The sequence below is a fragment of the Gordionus sp. m RMFG-2023 genome, chromosome 2 (genome assembly GCF_954871325.1).
Source record: "Gordionus sp. m RMFG-2023 chromosome 2, tfGorSpeb1-WG-v2, whole genome shotgun sequence".
In the NCBI taxonomy this organism is placed as follows: Eukaryota; Metazoa; Nematomorpha; class Gordioida; order Chordodea; family Parachordodidae; genus Gordionus; species Gordionus sp. m RMFG-2023.
In genome coordinates this window covers 18,989,276-19,010,583 of record NC_088776.1, presented here as the reverse complement: position 1 = coordinate 19,010,583, position 21,308 = coordinate 18,989,276, and the positions used below count along the sequence as shown (strand labels likewise).

At 27.8% G+C, this 21,308-nt stretch overlaps 1 protein-coding gene across 1 annotated transcript in view; it reads left to right on the top strand.

Moving 5' to 3' along the window:
* The window catches only part of LOC135925485 (endoribonuclease Dicer-like), a 45,039-nt gene that overhangs the window by 23,143 nt on the left and 588 nt on the right, over nucleotides 1–21,308 (top strand). Inside the window, exons 14-31 of the mRNA XM_065460835.1 lie at nucleotides 795–930; nucleotides 2,224–2,471; nucleotides 3,044–3,239; nucleotides 3,351–4,037; nucleotides 5,455–5,683; nucleotides 7,103–7,325; nucleotides 14,328–14,438; nucleotides 14,652–14,857; nucleotides 16,607–16,745; nucleotides 16,829–17,023; nucleotides 17,538–17,966; nucleotides 18,238–18,440; nucleotides 18,869–19,058; nucleotides 19,238–19,501; nucleotides 19,789–19,952; nucleotides 20,314–20,631; nucleotides 20,798–21,050; nucleotides 21,194–21,269. Coding sequence (XP_065316907.1) covers nucleotides 795–930; nucleotides 2,224–2,471; nucleotides 3,044–3,239; nucleotides 3,351–4,037; nucleotides 5,455–5,683; nucleotides 7,103–7,325; nucleotides 14,328–14,438; nucleotides 14,652–14,857; nucleotides 16,607–16,745; nucleotides 16,829–17,023; nucleotides 17,538–17,966; nucleotides 18,238–18,440; nucleotides 18,869–19,058; nucleotides 19,238–19,501; nucleotides 19,789–19,952; nucleotides 20,314–20,631; nucleotides 20,798–21,050; nucleotides 21,194–21,269 — 4,267 coding nt within the window. The remainder of the gene's footprint in view (nucleotides 1–794; nucleotides 931–2,223; nucleotides 2,472–3,043; nucleotides 3,240–3,350; nucleotides 4,038–5,454; nucleotides 5,684–7,102; nucleotides 7,326–14,327; nucleotides 14,439–14,651; nucleotides 14,858–16,606; nucleotides 16,746–16,828; nucleotides 17,024–17,537; nucleotides 17,967–18,237; nucleotides 18,441–18,868; nucleotides 19,059–19,237; nucleotides 19,502–19,788; nucleotides 19,953–20,313; nucleotides 20,632–20,797; nucleotides 21,051–21,193; nucleotides 21,270–21,308) is intronic.

Below are 21,308 nucleotides of genomic sequence, written 5' to 3'. Positions count from 1 at the left end.
TTGTAAAACAAAAAATTTAATTCTGACCCAGATTGGGCTTATTTTAGGACTGCAGAGTGTTATATAATTTATACATTTGAACTAAATATTTATTGAGTAATTTGGGATTGTTAAAACCGAGATCGCATTAGACCATGATAGCCCATAACTCTGGATAAGTTTTAGCCAGAGTTTTTAAACTTTGATAATTATATAAGCAGGGCTTTACATAACCATCATGAAGTTTCATAAATATGGGGGTTATGAATCTCTCCTGGTCTATTCATCATGGAATGGATCTATTTACAATTGTGTAGTGTTCAATTGACACTCATTAAAAATTTATTTTTATGTTTCTACCTCTAATATCTTCAAAAGTATATCAACCGGAAGTTTTTCCAGAATATAGGTTACATGAACCTTAGCTTGTTTACCAAATTTAGTACAAATTGGAAGAGTCGTCCTAAATACATGTTTTTGATCTATTTGACTTGGAATGACTCATTTTAACTACTTATCAGGAGAAAAATGAATCGTACATTCATAACAAATCAGAAGCTTTCCATCCTCATTGTCTTCAAAGGGCAACTAATTCCCATTATCAATTAAATTATTTTTTAGTGATTATGTTAATAACCGTTTAATAAATAAAAAAATTAAAATAAAATTGGTTTATATCTTTTTTAACAAATTTGAAGATAATTAATCATTATAATTAAGGTGACAAGTATTAATATCATTGTGTCGTACATGTAATTTTAATATTCTTTGGCATATTATACATATTATTTATTTATATAATTATTTATCATTAGATGAATCTGATCAAGAAATGGAAAAATATAATTGGATCGATTTTAATTATATGGATTATGTGTTCGCCAAAGATAGCGAATCAGTTGTTGATTTAAAAGACTCTAACCGGCCTCCATTCGAATTTAATAAAAAGGAGTAAATTATTATTTGTTAACGAATTATATTACTGAGAAAAAAGAATTGATGATGGAAGAGTAAGTATAATGATCACTAATATAGATTTGTTATTTAATTTTCATCTGAAATATTTTATTTTGGGATTTATTTACTTTAAATTAAAAGTAAAATGTCTTCACCTTTTAAAAATCTTTTATCTACATATCTATTCTTTACTCACATACCCCCATAGTAGATCCAATACTTCATATGAATCAAACTAACTGGGTTTAGGAAGAGTCTAAATTGCATAAAGCAAATCCACATCTAAAGATTCATATTAAGGTTCTATCCACAGCACTCATAGAAAAGATATGTATCATATTTTACGATATTATGATATCTCAGAAAAATATATTATTATCGATTTAAACTATAAATACTCGATAAGTTTGGTTAGTCGTCAACTTATCCGATAATTTGGAATTTCAACATCGCCCTACAGGGACAAACTGGCACCTTATATATTCATAGACTACACAAGGAATGAATCTTTTTGAATCTAAATGTATTTTGGTTACACTTTTACCCTCTAGCAGTCTTAAGATACCCAGAAAAATTATCTCCAATCTGTTCTTTGCAGATGATATTTCTCAAGTAAACATTTCAACTAAAGTCCTTCTCAAGTGTCCTTGTAGGACTGAAAATAAATGTTCCAAAAACGAAAATCAACTCATAAACTAGAGGAAATAGGAAAGGAGTAGTGTGAAATAATGTAATTATGATTAACAAGGAATTGATTTGTTATATGTCTCAAGAAATATCAAATTTTTGCAACTAAAAGAAGGCAATTAATAATAATATTGAAATAATAATTAGATGATGAAATACCTGCTGATTTAAGTTTGATTTTAAGATAAGTTATACTTGCTCATTAGCTACGATTATTAGCAAACATTGATAAAGTTTTAAAATATAATATTAAAATCTAGACCATATGGAAACGAAGGATGAAATAGATATTAAACAATTTTATAAAATAACATTTTAAAAAAATGATGGATTGCCTTAAAAATTTTTAGACTCAATTTCCGGGATATAATTAAACCAACAAGAATTTTTAAATTAATAAAATATAATAATCAGCTATCTATTTTATAAAATTTTGGAAATGGATTTGAATTACATTTAAATCAATAAATTTAATTTTCATATTTTTTCCATAAATAAAAATCACTTTTGAGAAATTACATTACATTGCCCCAATTTCTTTATATTATAACACAAAATATTTATTTGTAAACATAAATTTTTTAATTATAAATAAATTAGTTTTATGGATTCAGTGGTTACCCCAATATACAGGCATTTTGATCGACCAATGTATTTTTTTGTCGCTGAAATACTCACGAGCATGACCCCTCTCAGTCCTTTTCCGAATAATGCTAATTATGCGACTTCCAATCTTTCTAAATCCCAACCTCAAATCTCAGAAAATACTATAGGTGAAGATGTCACTAATAGCATGAACAAAGTTCTGGAAAACGTGACCACAAAAATGGATTCAAAAATTCAAACAGGTTTTATAAAAATATTTAATCATTATATCTACGTGGTTACTGGACTTGTTAGAGTATACCTTATATTAGAATTTTACATCTTGACAAATTAAGTATAAGCTAATTGTATTTGATACTGCAAAACAATTAAATATTATCTTCTAACTAAGGTTTCAATCCAAATTCTATTAAATTGTCATTAGTGTAAACGTTAAATATAACTTATTAGATATCTTATGGATAATATTTTCAAAATTTGTGCTTACTACAAATATCCTGCTAGACCAGTGTATCGGATATTTATATGAAAGGATTTATTTATTTATAGGTTTGGTTTGAATCACAAAATTTTTTATATTAGCACAACTCAATTTGTCTGAGATCCTTCATGAATATTGACCCTTGCCTGAACTCATTTTATTTATTAGATTTGTTAGCATAGACATAGAGAATAATTTAATAATATTTTTAAACAATTAGGAATGCAGGAATCATAGCTCAGGGAAGGATTGGATAATTAATTCAGTTTTATCTTTTTCTGAAATGATGAAATTTATTTTAAATTTCACAAAAGTAACATTTTAAAATTACAGATGTAGCAAACAAGATGGAACTCGAAAATATTGATAATCAAGCTATAAAAGAATCCAATACTATCACTCACGAAACTTTTGAAAGTTACTATAAAACCAAATACGGAATTTGTTTAACCAACAAAACTCAGAACCTTTTAGATGTCGATCATACCGTGGGGCGCCTCAACTTACTCACCCCAAGATTTATGACAAAGTGCCATTTTTTTATAAGTGCCATCAGAATTACTATAATAAATATAGTAAAATCTTAAAATTTAATACATTTGGTATATTTATTATTATTTTCTTTACTTCACTAAAAAAGACAAGGCACATTACTTCCCACATCTTCTACCTCTCATGACTCTGTGAAAGCTACCAAACGTAAGGAAATGACCGTGGCCCGTAGGGAACAAATGTTAGTGCCTGAACTTTGTAGGATACATCCTTTCTCTTCACCACTCTGGCACAAAACTGTTTGCTTGCCGGCTTTGCTTCACCGACTCAATTATTTGTTAGTGTGTGATGAGCTTAGAATTGCTCTGGCTCAGGAAGCTGGGCTCGGCCCTGAACAGCTTGATAACCAGAATGGTGATAACTTCCCATCCCTTGATTTTGGTTGGGGAACCCTTTGCAACGAAAAGGTGATGATGGAAGAGGATTATAGAGGACCTGAAATCGATAGGATTGAACCTTTGCTTTACAAGATAGTTCCTGCGATTAATCGAAGGGTCAAAATGAATGGAAGCACAGGTGACAAGGAAAGGCCTCGAATTGAAAAGATAGAGCCGTTGCTTTACAAAATAACGACTAAGATTCCTGACAAAAATAACGAGACTACGATAGATAAAGGAATTGGTTATAATGATAGCTCTGTTAATTTGCACTATATAGCAGGCGATTCTAATAATGTGAAAGGAGATGATACTATTATATCTAAACTAGATAACAAGGGTGATGGAAACGAAGTTACCAATGTTGTCTCTGACAAAGTTGAAATTTGCTTTAATGGGTTTGTTTATTGCATTTTTTTTGTAATTGAATTTTACACCAAAAGCTTTGGATTGGGATTGTATTTTTTTTAAAAAAAAGACTATTTTCGGCCTACCTCATTTCATTTTTATAAATTTGGTATCAAACGTATGCTAAGATTTATGTAATCTATTTTGGTAAAAATATTATTCTCCTATTTCTTATATTTTTATAAATTTGGTATCAAACGTATGCTAAGATTTATGTAATCTATTTTGGTAAAAATATTATTCTCCTATTTCTTATATTTTTGTATATATAGGGATCAGAATAGGAAATGACTTAATTTTTTACTGCTCAGTCGTCATTTATTTAAGGATTTACTAAAAACTACCCAAATTTTGAAAATATATTGTATATTTAAATTAACTGTTTTAAATTTTCTAATTAATTTTATTTTCAAATAAATATAAATAGATCCATTTTATATTAGCGGAAAAATTTACGATTTTAAAACAAAATTGATAAAAATTATTTAAAAAAATAAATATTATTGGTACTCATTCTGGAATACAGTTCCAGTCAAATCTGATTTTTAACATTTAATTTAAAATTGGGAAATTCCGAATTCCCCATGAATTCCATATCCCAATACAATATATTTTATAATAAATTATCTGGAACGTTTCTATCTAAGATTTCTTTTCATCAAAAAGATTCTTACGTTTTCTTATTGTCATATATTTATTTCTAATATTTTTTATTTTTTTGTTTATTAAAAAAATCTATATTTAAACTTTAATAACATTAAAACTTTTATTAAATGTGTTTAATGGATTTTAAATTTTATAATGATCATAATAAAAATAATTTAATTTTTTTAAAAGAGATGTTGTATCCCTTATCTTATTATAAAATTTATTTTTCAATTGGGTACCATTTTATAAATTATTAAATGACCACCAGAAACTAAAATTTATTCAAATTTTAGTTAATCGAGTCAGCCTATAATTGAATAAATAGCGTCAAAATGATTGATATGAATTTTGTATATAAGATTTTTGTAATCATTAAAATGATTGCATGTTTTAGATTACCAATCAGTCTAAATTAGGGTTATGGTAATATAAAAATATGAATTCTGATATACTATTTTAAAAACTCATATAGATAGTTTATTAGATATGCATATATTTGGAAATTTTTAACTCAGTTAGATTTTGGCTCACCAATCACACTCCTTAATGGTAAATATATCGCATATGTTCAAGTTGCGAGAAAATCTATACTAAAAATGAGTTTTTCTCGATGTAAAATTAATCTAGGTTATTCAGATTTAAATTTCAATGGTAGTTTAAGATTCATGGTTCTGAAAGAATATAAGGTATGACGTTTTTTAAGAAATCGATTATATTGACATTCTATTTGGTGATTATATATTATTTATTCCCCATCAGACATATGGAATCAGAACAACCTCAAAATGATTTAATAGATGAAATGACTGAAATCTCTGCTGGACTAACAGACCCGAATAGTAATAAACCTTCCAACCAGAAGGAGACAGAAAACAAAATTGGGGTCAAGTTAGGAGAAGCTAACATTGTATGTGTGCGTCCACTACATTATAAAATAGAGAAAATTGATGGCCGGGATCGATCCGTTGATTACTCTATACTAGACGAGGTTAATATAGGTCCGCGAAAGAGAGTGAGAAAGGAGTCCGAGGAGGGAAGATTTAAGAATAATAACTGTGAAGGAATGAATGACAATAAAAAATGGAGAAAAAATAATTGCAAACAGGAACAGGACCACACCTTCCATCTCGAAATCTTAAACCGTAGCATGTTGAATAGTTCTTCTAAACGTGTAAAGAGGAAAGAAGCTGCAATATCAGATTTTTACGACTCTGATTATTGTGAAGACTCTGAAAGTGATTTTATGGATTCCTCTACTTGTAAAAATGTGAATAAAATGATACTTGAAACACGTAAGATTTTTAAATTTCCCAATCAGTGGAATGCGAATAACAGCTTACTCAGAGACGCACCATCAGTCCCCTCTTTAGATCACTTCAATACTTTAATCAATTCCCCTTTAAATCAGTACAATGCCTTAAACATTAATAATTTAAACGGCCATGTTATCTCTCCGACGAGTAGCATCCTTAACCAACTTTTCACACGTTATCCATAACTTTCATAATTGTAATTTTGCATAATAACATTTTATTATAAATCCCTACCTCTCGTTACACCTACAATACATTTTTTAAATTCTCATTTTTATAATTATAAAGTACAATTAACATTAAAATATATTTTATTGTCACGGAAAAATGACTAATGTTTTTATTCACCTAAATATATTATTTCCATTAACAACTACATATTAATATATCCTAGGTGCATTCTCATAATTTTTTGACATTTTGTACCATCATAATTTTAGGCAAATACATCTTTTTATTCTCAAATTTAAATATATAGAAGTGAACAAGAATCCGATTTTATACTTAAAATTTTACATTTTATGGTGCTTCTGGTCAATTTGGATTCGCCTGCAATAATCATGTTCTCTTAAAAGTTCATAAGTCTCTATCTATATTACTACCTGTGATAAACTAAAAAAATAATTTTATCTCATAATTGATGTATATTTTTTTTATACTAACTAATTTTTATTATTATACGAAATGAAATGATGGTATATATGATATTATTGTAAAATGAGTTTAGAAAAAAAGAATTATATTTTGTATTTAAAAATTATATTACCAATCGCGCCCTTCTCAAATTGTTACACATTTTATAAAACCTACTAATTTTTCAAATATTTTATATAATATATCAATCGAATTTAAAAAAAATAATAAAAATGAAAATAGACAGCATTTATGTCCCTCTAAAATAGAATCTTTCGCCTTCCTCGCTCTCGCTCTCCTTCGCGGAATTTAAAATTTTATGAATTTATATAATTAGCAGCTACCTTAATTTTAGCTAAATTTTTATCGACCAGTATAATTAATAAACTATTTTTTATAAATACTAAATTAGATAATAAAAAAAATTGTTTAATCTTTGTTAAAAAACACAATTTATTTAGTGGTTTGATAATGCGAAGGATGAACTAGAGGGAGGAAAGGAAGGATGGAGAATTAGGAATCTGAGCACGGAATCGAATAAACAAGTTGGGAAAAATTTTGGGGAAAGAGTTTTGGAAAATGAATTTATAACGTTAGACATTAGTCCTAATTCGAAAAAATTGAATTCCCTTGATAAAAAGTCTAAACAAACGTCCGTTAACAGCGATATTTTTGGGAACATTGGTAACCTTTTATTTTTTTAGTAATTGTCTATTTTTATTCTAATTAAATGTAACTAAAATAATATGAAGTACAAAGATTTTTTTAACATAAATAAGTGCAATATATTTATTGAAAAATCACAGAAATATGATTTTAACACCATTTAAACCAAAATTGTGTTGGAACTTTTCCTAAATTTTGGAAAGGATGAGATAAGATCAGAATTTGATAGATCCAATATTTTTTAATATTAGTATTAAATCTATAATACTTGTTCATATCCCAATTGGGTAATTTTATCTTCTATTATATAGAGTAAGAATAACACAGTTAGATAACGCATTTTGCAAAATTATCTTGTCTTTTGTAAAATATTTCCATAATTCAGTACCATTAAAAAAATTCTTTTATTTAAGGTATAAATAATAAAATTGGCGTAATTATTCAAAAAGATTTAAAATAAATAAAACTTTGGGTGTTCCTTTTTATTTTTATAAAAAAACTTTTAAAATATAAATAAAATTTAAAGGGTGTTGTGCATTTGCATTGTTTTAAAAAAAATTTAGAAAATATAATGTAAAATAAATATACATAAAATAATTAAAAAAAGAAAAGTAAAAAGATCAGATCGGTTTTTAACAGGTATCGGCCTGATCCGATATTTAATATTGGTATAGCCATAGTCTTCTGATAAATTAAGTTAAATCGCGACTCGTTCACAAGTAATTTCCCAGGACTCGAAATATCTTGAAAAAATTACAAACGTTAATCAACCTAGCTAGAGGAAAAAATTTTGTTTTGGCAATTTCGTGAATTGTAATATATTGCGAAATAGTAGAAATATTATTCATTTTTTATTGTATATATAATTATCAACCCCCTGACCACCAAATAACCAAATTAAAGAAAACCTAGATGTAGATGGACTAGGAAATAATTTTTTTTACATAAATGAATCGAGCCATGCCTGTAAATGGTTACCTAGCAAGCTTCACATAATTTATTTTTTTTAAGAATATTAATTAACTTAAAACTTGTAAAGACAATTTTTAAAAAGTTCTAACAATTTATATTGATCACATAATATGGGATTCTACTTTCAACACAATAAAATTGGAACGAAAAAATTATTACAATTTTACTAATATAAATAAATGATTTATCAATATAAATATACTTTTACATTGATGAATATAAATGAATAAATAAACTTAAAATGATAAGATAATTAAAAATTTGAGAAGATATTTTTATTATTGTATAAGAAATATTTTAATATAAATGTGTTTAACGAACCAAGTCAGATTAATAATATCGGATCTGTATCGGCCGATTCAGATTGGCCTTCAAAAAATAATCTTGGAGTAGTTTCTGAAGGCTTAAATTAAAGTTTGACAGGATATTGATAGATTTTTCATAGTAAAAAATCATGCATTCCTAGTATCTGCCAATATTCTTAGCCGATACCAAATTCAACCCTCTAAAGGATAGTTGAATAACTCTTAGATACAATTTTGAAATAAAAAAATTATATTTTATGCAAAATATATAAAAAAAATTTTTAAATCGTTATTAACCATTTTTTATTTAATAAATAATTTTAAAAAGGTTTGCCTCGCATCTATTTTTAGAATTATATTTAATTTTTTAAAAATGTTATATAAGAATTTATATTTTGCCTTTCTAAAAATGAGAACCTAGAATTACGATCCAAAAAGAAAAATATCAAATTCAATTTCATTTAATAATTTAGAATATTTAAAAATTTATGATAATCATCAAAAACTAGCACACTGAGAATAATTTTAGCCTTCCTTAAAATATATTTAAAGAAATAAAAATAGACGAAAAATAAATTTAGGGAAAATCCAATGTTTATTTCAGCATTTTTAAGACGAGATGTGCCTCAAAGACTTTAAACCTTGACAATGATCGAAATACAGGAAAGATAAATTATAGATAAGGCTCAATCATTAAACCCATACAGTAGCGTAGCCACGATTTATCCATGGCGGGGGGGGGGGGTTAAAACTTTTTTTGGGGGCGAAACTCCCTCTCCTTTGGCCGGATCCCTAAAAAATACCAAAGTATTATTTTTCAGTAGCTATCTTTATATCATCTTTGTTAAAGTTGAATGAACAAAATAGTAATTTTAAAATTTGCCAATATTTTGTGCTTTATTAGTGTCTAATTGCTAAAGTAGCTAGCATAAACAAAAAAATATTAAACAAAATTTTGGCCAAATTTATGATTAATTTACGACTGAAAGCATTATTCTGAAAGTTTTATCAATATTTAGTGTTCTATTGTAAATCAATTTAATCCATTCGGTGTAGAAAAAGAAACCCCCCCCCCCTTCCCCACCAATCATCCATTTTTATGATCACTCAATATATCTTATTCTATGTTAAAAATAATTATTTTTATTTATATTTAAATAGTATAATAACATCCCTTTATTTAACTATGTGTTTATTTTAATAATATACAATAAAATAAATTTAAAATATATAAATTTTATTCAGATTATTAATTAAAAATTTATTGTAAATAACTATTTTAAAAAGATATAAAATATATACAAGTAATTCTTGTTGCATATAACGGTATTTAAAAAAAAATATAATTTAACAATTATAATTAATACAAATGATCATATTATCAAAATATATATAACTCTTATTAATGTAATACTTTTATTAAAAATAGTATGATATAAAAAATATTATGACAGAATTTTTTATAATTAAGTTTTGCATATAAAAATTATGACTAAGAACGTATAATCATATTGCAATTTTATGATCTGAATTTATAAAGAGAGATCTACTTTTCTCTGAGATTTGGCTAATTCAAATTTTTACCTAGAATAATCTTATAAATATTTAATAGGGTTATTCCATTTAAACGGTTCACCGGTGCTATTTCTTAAATAGGTTTTTAACCTTTTCAAAGTTGAAAAAGACCTTTCATTAGTGCAGTTCCTAATAATCGGTAAGGTAGCTAAAATGAAAAAACATGTTTTGATGTTAAGCAGGGAATCTAAAGAGCAATTACACTAAGAAAAGGTCTGCAAAGCATTTTTTGTCTTTACTCTATTCTGTCAAGATTTTTATGCCAAAATTCGACATCACAAAGCAACTTATCATACGATCCTGATAAATCATCAGAGTAAAACTCTGGAATTTTCTTAATATCCTCTCGCTTTTCAAGTGTAATTAATAATTCAGACTCAACTGGTAAAAGAAAATAAAAGTTTGCAGTTTATTTTTACCAAATTGAATACTTTTTATTTTAATTAAAAATTATAAAAAATAAATTAAAATTTGTAAAACTATCTTTTTTGTTTAACAATATATTTTAAAAAAAATTCGGAGGTTATTGGGGGGGGGGGGTTAACCCTTCCTTTGTCTACGCCACTGAGCCCATATATTATAAATATCTCGATCACTCCTTGCTAATTTAGCTAGGAAAGTTCTTTGTATACCTGCAACTTATATACCTAGCGAAATAATATTTTCTCTCGATTAATACTTAACGCCATAAGAACATTTTATGTTTTATCAATTTTGATAAAATTATATTTGTTCACGACAATTATCATTTAGATGAATTTAATTTTTAAATTAATGTATATTATATTACCTAAATATTTTATTTGCTTATATATATTATTGGCGACAATTATATAAAAATGCATAATTTTATTTAATAAAAGTTTAAAATGCCTCTCGGCGCCGCAAATTTATCAGGCACCTGTGAATTTGGCGCACCGACAACCGCTTAGGAAAAAATTAATCTAAGTTTTAATAATTTTATTCCGCTCATTTGTCCTATTTAAAAACACGCTAGTTTATAAAAAATATGATAATTTAAAAATTATACTTAAATTAACTTTTTTAAAAGTTAAATTTTATTATTCCAATCTTCCTTTTTTTTGACCTGCCAGATTTTTGAACTAGAGGTATGCAATGGGCAGGTTTTAACCCTAACGCCCGGCAATTATTTAAAAGAGAATTTCTCTCACCCGCCCATCGTTATCCGCTCATTGTTTAAAATTATTTCAATGGTTGTTTTGGCTTCTTATTTTATTTTATTTTAATGTATTTTTATTTTTAAACCTATAAAATATGCAAAATTATGAAATAAAAATGATTTTTAATAAATAAGTTTTTTCTGCTCCTTACACGCTAAAACATTTAAAATTCGCCCACACATTGTTTTAAAAATATTTATTAACCCTCCCAATGTTAAAATAATGGATAGGTCTAGACTTGGGGGTCTAAACCCCCATAAAAATTAGGCTAGAACTAGAACCCCGTCCATTGAAGCCATCATTTGACACCCATATCAATATTGAGTTGTTAAAAATATTCCTGACCCCTCAAGACCTAGATCCACCTACTTAGAATAATAATTATGATTACAATTAAAACATAATTAAATTACCTTTTATTTAATGCCCATATCAATATTTTGCGTTGTTAAAAATATTCCTGAACTCTCAAGACCTAGACTTGCCCACTTAGAATAATAATTATGATTGTATAAATAAAATACCTTATTTAATACCCATATAATTTTTGTGTTGTTAAAAATATTCCTGACCCCCCCCCCCCAGCCCTAGATTATCTCATCGAGAGGAAACTCTTATCCTAATGAATAGATCTTTTGATTAGCTCTCGATTGATTCATATATCGAACATTTAATTTCCTAAGTTCAACAAAAAACAAATAAAAATAAATGGGTTTTTGCTCTTAATTTGAACTAGTGTTGTTAAACGGCTCTATTTTAGCCAATTTTTGTAAACGGCTAACTCAGTATTTTATCCAGAAATATATTATCAAGCCTTTAAGATTTGGCTCATAGATCGCACAAAGGTCTAGACATCTATTAGCTAAATCTCGAGCCTTAGGAAATATTTTTTTGGCTAAAATATTGAGTTAGCCTTTTCTAAATCGGCTTAAAACGAGCCGTTTAACAATGCTAGTTTGAACCCCGGGTTCATGCTCGGAGCAATCATGAGCACCAAATTGGGTCGTAAATTTTACAACCAAACAAATTAACAACACTAGCCACATAGCCCCTGCCTTTCTTTTCTTGATAATGATATTAAACTATCTGATGTATCGGAAGGGGCATACATAATGTTGTTAAACGTAGCAATTTTTAATAACGATCAATAGTTAAACCAAAAATATTACACAGGCCTGGAGATTTTGCTCATAGATTGCAGCAAGGTTTAAACATCTATTAACGAAAAGACATAGCTGGCGTAATATTTTTTAGCTAAAATATTAGGTTAGCCGCTTTAAAAAATCGAGCCGTTTAACAATACTAGGCATGTGACCTGTAAATATAAAAATAATATAATATGCCACTCCGACATTTTTACAAAACAAAGAGGACCAAAGATATGAAAAATGCTCATAAAATTACCACCTCTCAACTCTTCATTTTAAAATCATAACTCGCAACTGTATATATTTTATACCAATCTTATTAAAAATGTTACTTGTTATAGGCTCCGATTAAGAATAAAGGAATGCGCTTTATTAAAAAGTTGGTCCTTTTATCACCATATTATTGTAGAGTACATCGGACCTATTTTTCAGCTCCAGCCCGATCTGAAATTTCTTTTTTTTAAATTTTGTCCCACCGATCTAAAATTTTTTTAAAAATGATCCATGTTCAATCCAAAATTGTATAGGAAACAAAAAAATTTAAATTTTCTCGATGGTTAAATCTGGTTAGAAATAAATTTTAAGATTAAGGTCGCTTATTGTTAGTTACTACTAGGACGAATCGGTATTTTATTTATTTTGTTAGGATCGACCCGTCACATGATTATAATATATATTAAAATAAATCTGAAAGCGTCAGAGGTCTAGTCGGTAAGTGTAGATTACTAATCCGATAGTTATCGAATCCAGCATGAATCATATTTTTTTTCTAAAGCTAACTAGATAGTTCCTTGCTAGGTGTGAATATTTAGAATATTGGAGGCGATCTCTTGATTATATTCCTTAATATATTTATAATGGATTTTATTGTATTTTAATAATGAATTGACCGTTGTTTAACAAATTAGATTCTTGTTTATGTTTACTTTCTAATATAAACGAAATCCTACAGAGTTTGAGAAAATCTCTGTCCGAGTCCCACCCACCCGAATTTGGTCAAATTTAGACCGGTTCGAGCAGAGCTCTAATTATTAGAATACTCAGGCGTCATTTAATGGGTAATATTTAATCAATCAAAATTATATACTTCGAATAAATATATTAAAATTTTTAGTAGTGACTTATTTAGAGATTAATATTGTTTCATTTTTTATATTTTTATTCTTTACTTCTATAATCTTTATCTTTTTTTTATTGCGGTACTTTCAAACCTCGGGCTATATCTTAATTATAAACAAATGCAACTCATAAAGATATTCATATACACCATAACGTCATATTTTTTAGCACTTTTACATATACATATCCAAGCCCTATAATTTATACTATGAATTTGTATAACCTTATAGTGCAATCATTAATTGCTTTAATTTAGTGAATTGAATTAGCCGACAAAATATTCATATGGTAGAGATCTGCGGCTACTTTTTAAAAAAATTTTTTGGTTTGTGTAGTGATTTAATCCCAGACCATTGATCTAATTTACTGTAAACCCTGTCATTTTTGCTGTAAATAACCAATGAATTATTGTGAAAATTATGCTCTATCTGCACTTTAAAATTTTTACTTCTGGCTAAGACATCCTTTCGATAAAAATAGAGACCAACATTAATGTGATCCTCGCAGAGTTCTGGGCATAATGTCAACGCGTAATTACCCTTGCATTAAAGGCATTATATCTTAAACAAAGTTAGCCTAGCGAAAGCGAATATTTTATTTAGCGTTATATTTTTGGTAGTTCAAATACTCTTGCTCAATTGTCTATTAATTAATCATGTCAACCCTGATTAATACAAGATCATATAATATTCATCACAATTAAATATATATTTGTAACAGATCCCTTTAATAGTATGACGGAATGGAGTTTATCAGAAGTTCAAGTTACGACCACGAATAAATTATACGCACTCAATGATGGCAAAGATGCCAATCTTATTGTGAATCCATGTAAATTACCTTTAGACCTTTTTTTAATTAAAAAAAAGATTTGTTATTATATATTTAGACAATACTAATAACATTATTAAGAGTTAAATTGATGGTTACAATTTTTTAATGATTTTCTATTGAGTATATTTTTTTAAGATTTATTAAACTTATTAACTAAAAATAAATTTAAACTTAATCCAAAGTAAAAAAAATTATATTATCGCTTTATAGTTTCTCCACATTACCAGTACGAAGATAAAATTTACGATGCTGTTAGTAAACCATCAGAGGTGAATACCTTAAGTCATGAAGTCGAAAATGACCTGAGTTCTGCTGGCCTATATAGCATGTCGGATTTTGAAGGAATTAGTTACAAAGCTTTGCTTGAAGACGATGGAGATTATTCTATGCAAAATGGTGGCAATGAGGAAGACAAGGTATTCTTTCTTTATTTATACGGTCACTACATGTCAATATTACTTATAAATCAATAATAATGCTTTGAATTATTTTAAACATTAATAAATAAAGCATTTTATTGCATCGCAACATTCATTTAACATCTATACCTTTGTATATATTATTCGCGATATTTTTAAATAATTACCCATTCTCGTTAATTATTGAAGAAATTATTAGAAAATAAGTAAACAAAAAATTGAAGCTCTCCTATTCATTTCGAAATATTAATTTCAAATTTCTTCTGTTCATAAGATGACTCGTATTTTTTTAAAAAAGATAATTTTGATGTTTTTCTCATAATCACTTTATTATTGCCAAATTCATTATTCGAAATAATTTAATTTTTAAATGGAAACTAATTATTTAACATAGGTAAAGAGCAGATTTAATTAAAATTTTGTTTTTGAATATAACTGATATATATATAATGTTCCTACAAATCGTTGAAATTGAAAGAGGTCGGCCGAAAGTCACAATTTTTCTTGTTTCATAAAGTCGAAGTTTTTAATTTTAAATCATTTAAGGCGATTTTAAAATTTGCAAAATCTGATTTGACCGGAAATGTTTTCCAGCGTATGGAGTACTCGTGAATTTCAGACAATTTTGCCATAAACCTTTGAACCATATTTAACTTTATATTCATTTTTATATTGGTTTTTCTTATAATTTTATGGCAAAAATTATCTCAAATTCATAGGGTAGTTGCTCTACATATGCTGGAATACATTTCCGATCAAATCAGGTTTTCTAAATTTACAAATCGTTCTCAATAAATGATATAAAATTAAGAGGTTCCGCATCCCAAAGACACCATATCCCAATACGACATATATAAACAACCCCATTCATTATGTATATTTTTTATAAATTGCAGATCTATTATTTATTTATTTTTGTTGTAATTGCGCCGCCTTAGAAAGTTACTACATAACTGTTGAACTTATTAAAAATGAACATAAAATATTGTAAATTATTCGCTTTTTCCTCCTTGCAAGTTTTCATTAATTATATTTTAAACTAATAGAAATAAATGAAGTGTAAAATTTAACTCGGCAACAAAGCGTGTATAAAGCAATACTAAATTTTTTGGGAAAGGTCACCCAAAAGATATTTTAACGCAGGCGCGTAGCCAAGAGGCCCATCGCGAATTCGTCTTTTCTTGTAAATATCATTTTAAGCTAATAAAAATTTCCCCCTTCACCCCCCCCCCCTACCTTTATCTCCCAATATATCACTACAAAGAAGAATTTGAAAAATTTTAGTAAAAATCAATAACTTTTTAAATTAACGACTATAATTCAAAATTTTTAAAAAAAAATATGTAAGTGAAACTCTAATAATATTTTTATAAAAATTTAATATAGCCAAAGGCCTACCCTAAAGACCTTCAATAAAATTTATGGGATCCCTCCTAATAGTGCCTCTCCCCCCATAGGAAAATCCTAGTTACGCATATGCTCCCATGGATAATCCTAGCTACGCCTATGATAAACTCATACCAGATTAATCTTCCAAATAAATAAATATTTTACAACTAGTAATAATATATGAATAAAGAATTTTACAATAATACAAATATACACCAAAATCGTTTAAAATAATATTGAACCAGCATATTACAATTTTTTTTGCGCTTATATTTGAAGAAGCATTTTCACGAGATTTATTACTGTATCTCTTCTAAATATTACATAACTTACACCATTATTTTTATTTTCAATTAGAAATCGGATATCTCGTTTGACGAAGAAAAAACTTGCGGATCAAAACCATCACTTTTCGCTAGTTTTGACGAAAGTTCAGACTCTCTACTCTCGGATGAATGCTACTTTTCCGCTAACCCCTCGTCCCCTTCCCGTCAGGGTAAGTATTAAATTGTTTATGTTTAATATAAATACAGAATAAAATTATAACAAATATATTGTTATTTTTTTGTAATATAACAGATAACAGTGAAAATAGTAATTTGTCTACTGATATTAACAAAAACTCTACCGGAGAAACAAGGTTGGATACAGTTGTTCATATGGATATTGAAACGAAAGCGCTTGTTAATATGGATGAAGCTTTCATTAAAGAAAAAATTCGTAAACTGAAAGCTCTGGAAGTTATCGATGCAACTCGATCAAAACAGCTGGATGGTTAGTTTACCTATTATAATTTATAAGTGTGGTAAACAGAGTTTGGAATCAAAATCCTCGGAACCGCGATATCCAAAACCCACTTTTTAAGATATTAGGAACTAGAACCATATTTAAAAAATTTTTTGCCAAGTTTTAGACTCTGGTTGTAAACTTTACTTAAAATAACGCATTGCTCGTTACTTTTCGAAAAAAGTAAGGTTGTTAATTCTAAAAGTTACTTGTATATAAAAAATTGTATGTTTCATTTGATTTTTTTTCTTCTTTACCGTGGTTTATTTATTAATTTATAACTATAAATAAATATAAAAGTTAAATTAATTTGTTGCCCTAAACGGAAACCTTAATAAAATTTTTAATAGGGTTCACACAAACACTTATAATTGGATTTAGGATTTGGGTTCGGTTCAAAATGAAAATTTAGGGTAAAATGATACTGAACTGAAGCCGGGTTCGATGTTTTACAACCCTGCTCTTTACATATAACTCATAAATAAACTTTTTTAAATATAAGATAAAGAAAAAAGTGCGAATGACGAAATATCTTTCCTGCCCGCTTTTCTAAGCTCAATGATCTCCAAAAATGACTTATCAATTCATTACATTATTGACAAGCAGCAAACTACCACCGTTGATTTAAATGTCGGTACCGACGATTATTCTCAGAAGAAATCGAATTTACTTAAATTTAATGATATATATGCCAAAAGTCGTAAAAAGCATAAACCCTACACAGATTTGGACGGTCCCAGTAAAGATAAAGCTTCAAATGATTTAAAAATGGGAGATTTGGAAGCGCGCCAAGATCTAGAAACAGATATAATGTTAGAGGAGTTAATAAGTGGTAACGACCAAGAAACCTACCTTAAAAAGGTTGATAGGGAACCTTTACCTTTTACCGAAAGAGATCCCCGTCATGCCGTGTTTACTCTCAATATGAAAGGTTTAATATATTTAGAACGTGTCATTCTTATTTTATTCGTAGTTTGCATATTATCACACCCACTTAACACTTTTTATTTATCAACTCACCGATGATTATTTTTAACTCCATACATTGTCATCAACATAAAATTTCACTTCTTTTAACTTCTTTGAGTTTGCAAATTATTTTATAATCCAATAATATATAGCTAGCTATCGTGAATTTTATAAAATTATATGTATTTAAAAAGGTTTTGAAATTATATTCAAATATTTAAAAAAATATATAGGAGGTTTTAACATCATCCCTAGATGCCCGGATCTATGTCTTTTATTAAGGGCCATAACTATGTCTACCTCAAACGATGCTCTAGATTTGGAAAGACTAGAATTGATCGGCGATTCTTTTCTTAAAATGGCGGTTACAGTTTACCTATTCTGTTCAGAGCCCACTTGTCACGAGGGAAAATTATCATACAAACGCAGTAAACAAGTAACGAAAATTTTTTTTCAACATATGTTAAAAATATTATCATCTTCTAGCTCGATTTAACTGATTTTTAATTACTAATATAATATTATGCAATCCTCAAGATTTCATTCATAGATGTCCAAACCTTTCTGACACATATGAGCAAATTTTCTAGGCTTCCGTAAATTTTTTTTGTAATATATTAGGTTAACCGTATTTAAAAATCGAGCTTAACAACACTAACACGACAAAACATTCCCAAAATAAATCTATATTGGTCCTAAGTGAATTAATAGGACTTCTTAGAATTGAAGCTTCGCAGTATATCTTTAAATTTAAAAAAACTCGAAGCTTTAAAACTTGCACAGGGCAAGGTAGTATCATTTAAAAAATTAGAAAAATTGGCTTAAATAATGGCCTTAACTTTCTTACTTACCCCATGTGAATAGGTGAGCAATTTCAAACTTTATCACTTGGGAAAGATTAGAGGCGTGGGAGAAATGCTTATATCAGCCAAATTTGAACCTCTCGAAAATTGGTTAGCTCCCGGTTACAAACTTGCTAGTCAACAAGTCAAATGCGATGAAAATGTATTAAATACTGGGCTATCAAAGGATGCTCACCCTACACCTGAAAAAAGTTTGACAAACCTCTAATATTTTATGAAACTATTTCACCTGATAATATTTTCTTTAATTTTTAAATTGTATATAAATATATAACTAAATGAATGTAAGAAAATTGAAGATAAAAAAAAGAGGAAAAAGGTCGGATCAAAATATTTAACTAATATTTGTAATCATTTCTTGAATTATTAGAGGATTGGAAATTTGACCCCTCTAAAACTTGCCCGGAGATAACCGACGTGATTCCTTATGACATGAGAACAGAACAAATGATACCTGATAAATGCCTGGCCGATTGCGTTGAATCTTTGATTGGGGCATACCTTATATCTTGTGGAGCCAGAGCGGCTCTCGACTTTATGAAATGGCTGGGTATCCAAATACTTTGTTCTAGTAGTAATGATGAAGAGAAACTGGAAGAGTCGAAAAGCAGTGTGATTTGCGAGAATGATGAAGGTTAATATTTTTCCCATTTACGTTTACTTGTCAAAAATATAAATTAGATTTAGATTTGGCAAGTGGCCCATCTTTTTATAAAAACATATTAGGAAAAATATTTCAAACTAAAAATATATATTTTATTCTCTATTTTTATATGTTATGTGTTAAAATTAAGATTTTTGAATAACTAACTGTTCAGTTAAATTTAAAAAAAACTATACATAATATAATATTAAAAAAATATGCAATTATAATAAATTTATGTTTAAGATGAATCTATTTATTGTCCATTAAAAAAAAAGATATTGATAAGATATGGGCCAATGTAACGGATCATTTACCTCCATCACCTTTAATAATTTCCACTCCTAATTATAACCTTAAAATAGCCAAAATCTTCTCAAATTTGGAACGTTTTGAAGATGTCATAAATTACAAATTCAACGACCCTGCTTATCTTATTCAAGTATAATTTTCATATTTTTTTGTTTGACGGTAAAATGAGTCATCATAATAAGTGATCATTAATTAGATAAATAGTTATCTATCTTATGAAATATAAATATTGTTATTGATGAAAAATTTCATATAAGAAAATCTTTAAAAAAAATGTATAAATAACTTCTAAAGATTTTGACACTTTAAATAATAAGCTTTTGGTTTATAAAAGTCATGATTATATTTTTTACCCATTTATTGTTTTATTTCAGTTATTTTTGTAGCTGATGTTCACTAATACTTTTCATTATTTAAAAAGAAATTAAGTTTTAATTTTTTTCTCAATTTGATTCTACGATTTAAAATCTTTATGTACCTAATGTTTATAGGCGCTAACACATTCATCCTATGGCCTTCATAGGCTAACCGACTGTTATCAGAGGCTTGAATTTCTAGGTGACGCTTTACTAGACTACCTCATAACCCGTCATCTTTACAATCTTTCCGACCGATTCACGCCCGGCCAGATGACCGATTTGAGGTCCGCTCTAGTCAATAACATTATATTTGCCTCGCTCGCTGTGAAATTCGGGTTTCACAAGTTTTTATTGCAATGTTCTCCCAAATTGTTCGGGGCTATAGATAGATTCGTCAAGGTCCAAAGGGAAAAGAAGTTCGGGAAGGATACTTTTAATATGGGAGATAACGTGAGTGAATATTATTAATTACTGATATTTGATTTTTAGACAATTTTACAAATTTATATTTCCATATCCCATTTTGTTTAAAATAATGAATATTTTTAATTTTAAAGAGGGCTTGCTTCTCTTTTAACATTCTCATAGTGTAAAATTATAATATTTACAAATTTAGCTCCTAATATGGTGTAATCCTGATAATCAACACACTCATAGCCCTCACTATGTCAACTCCCCCTACCAGGAGGGTAAAGATAAAAACGCTCTTAATCAAAAGGGAGAAAGTGTGGCCACCGTTCAAGATATAGAAGTTCCAAAGGTGTTGGGTGATATATTTGAATCCGTTGCCGGCGCCATATTTATGGATAGTGGAATGAGTCTTAAGACCTTGTGGAGAGTCTATTCTGCCATGATGAGAGATGAGATTGGTTTGATCCTCATTTTTTTTTATTATTAACGTTTAAAAAAACCCTTTTTTAAATTTATTATTAATGTAATGAATTGTTTATATATTTAATTTATTTTATATATTTAATTTATTTTATATATTTAATTTATTTTATATATTTAGAATATTATACAAAAAATTTGCCGATATCACCTATTAGAGAATTGTTAGAATCCGAGCCAGATAGAATCAAATTCATGTAAGACATTATTAATATCTATTTTTCATTTAAAATTAT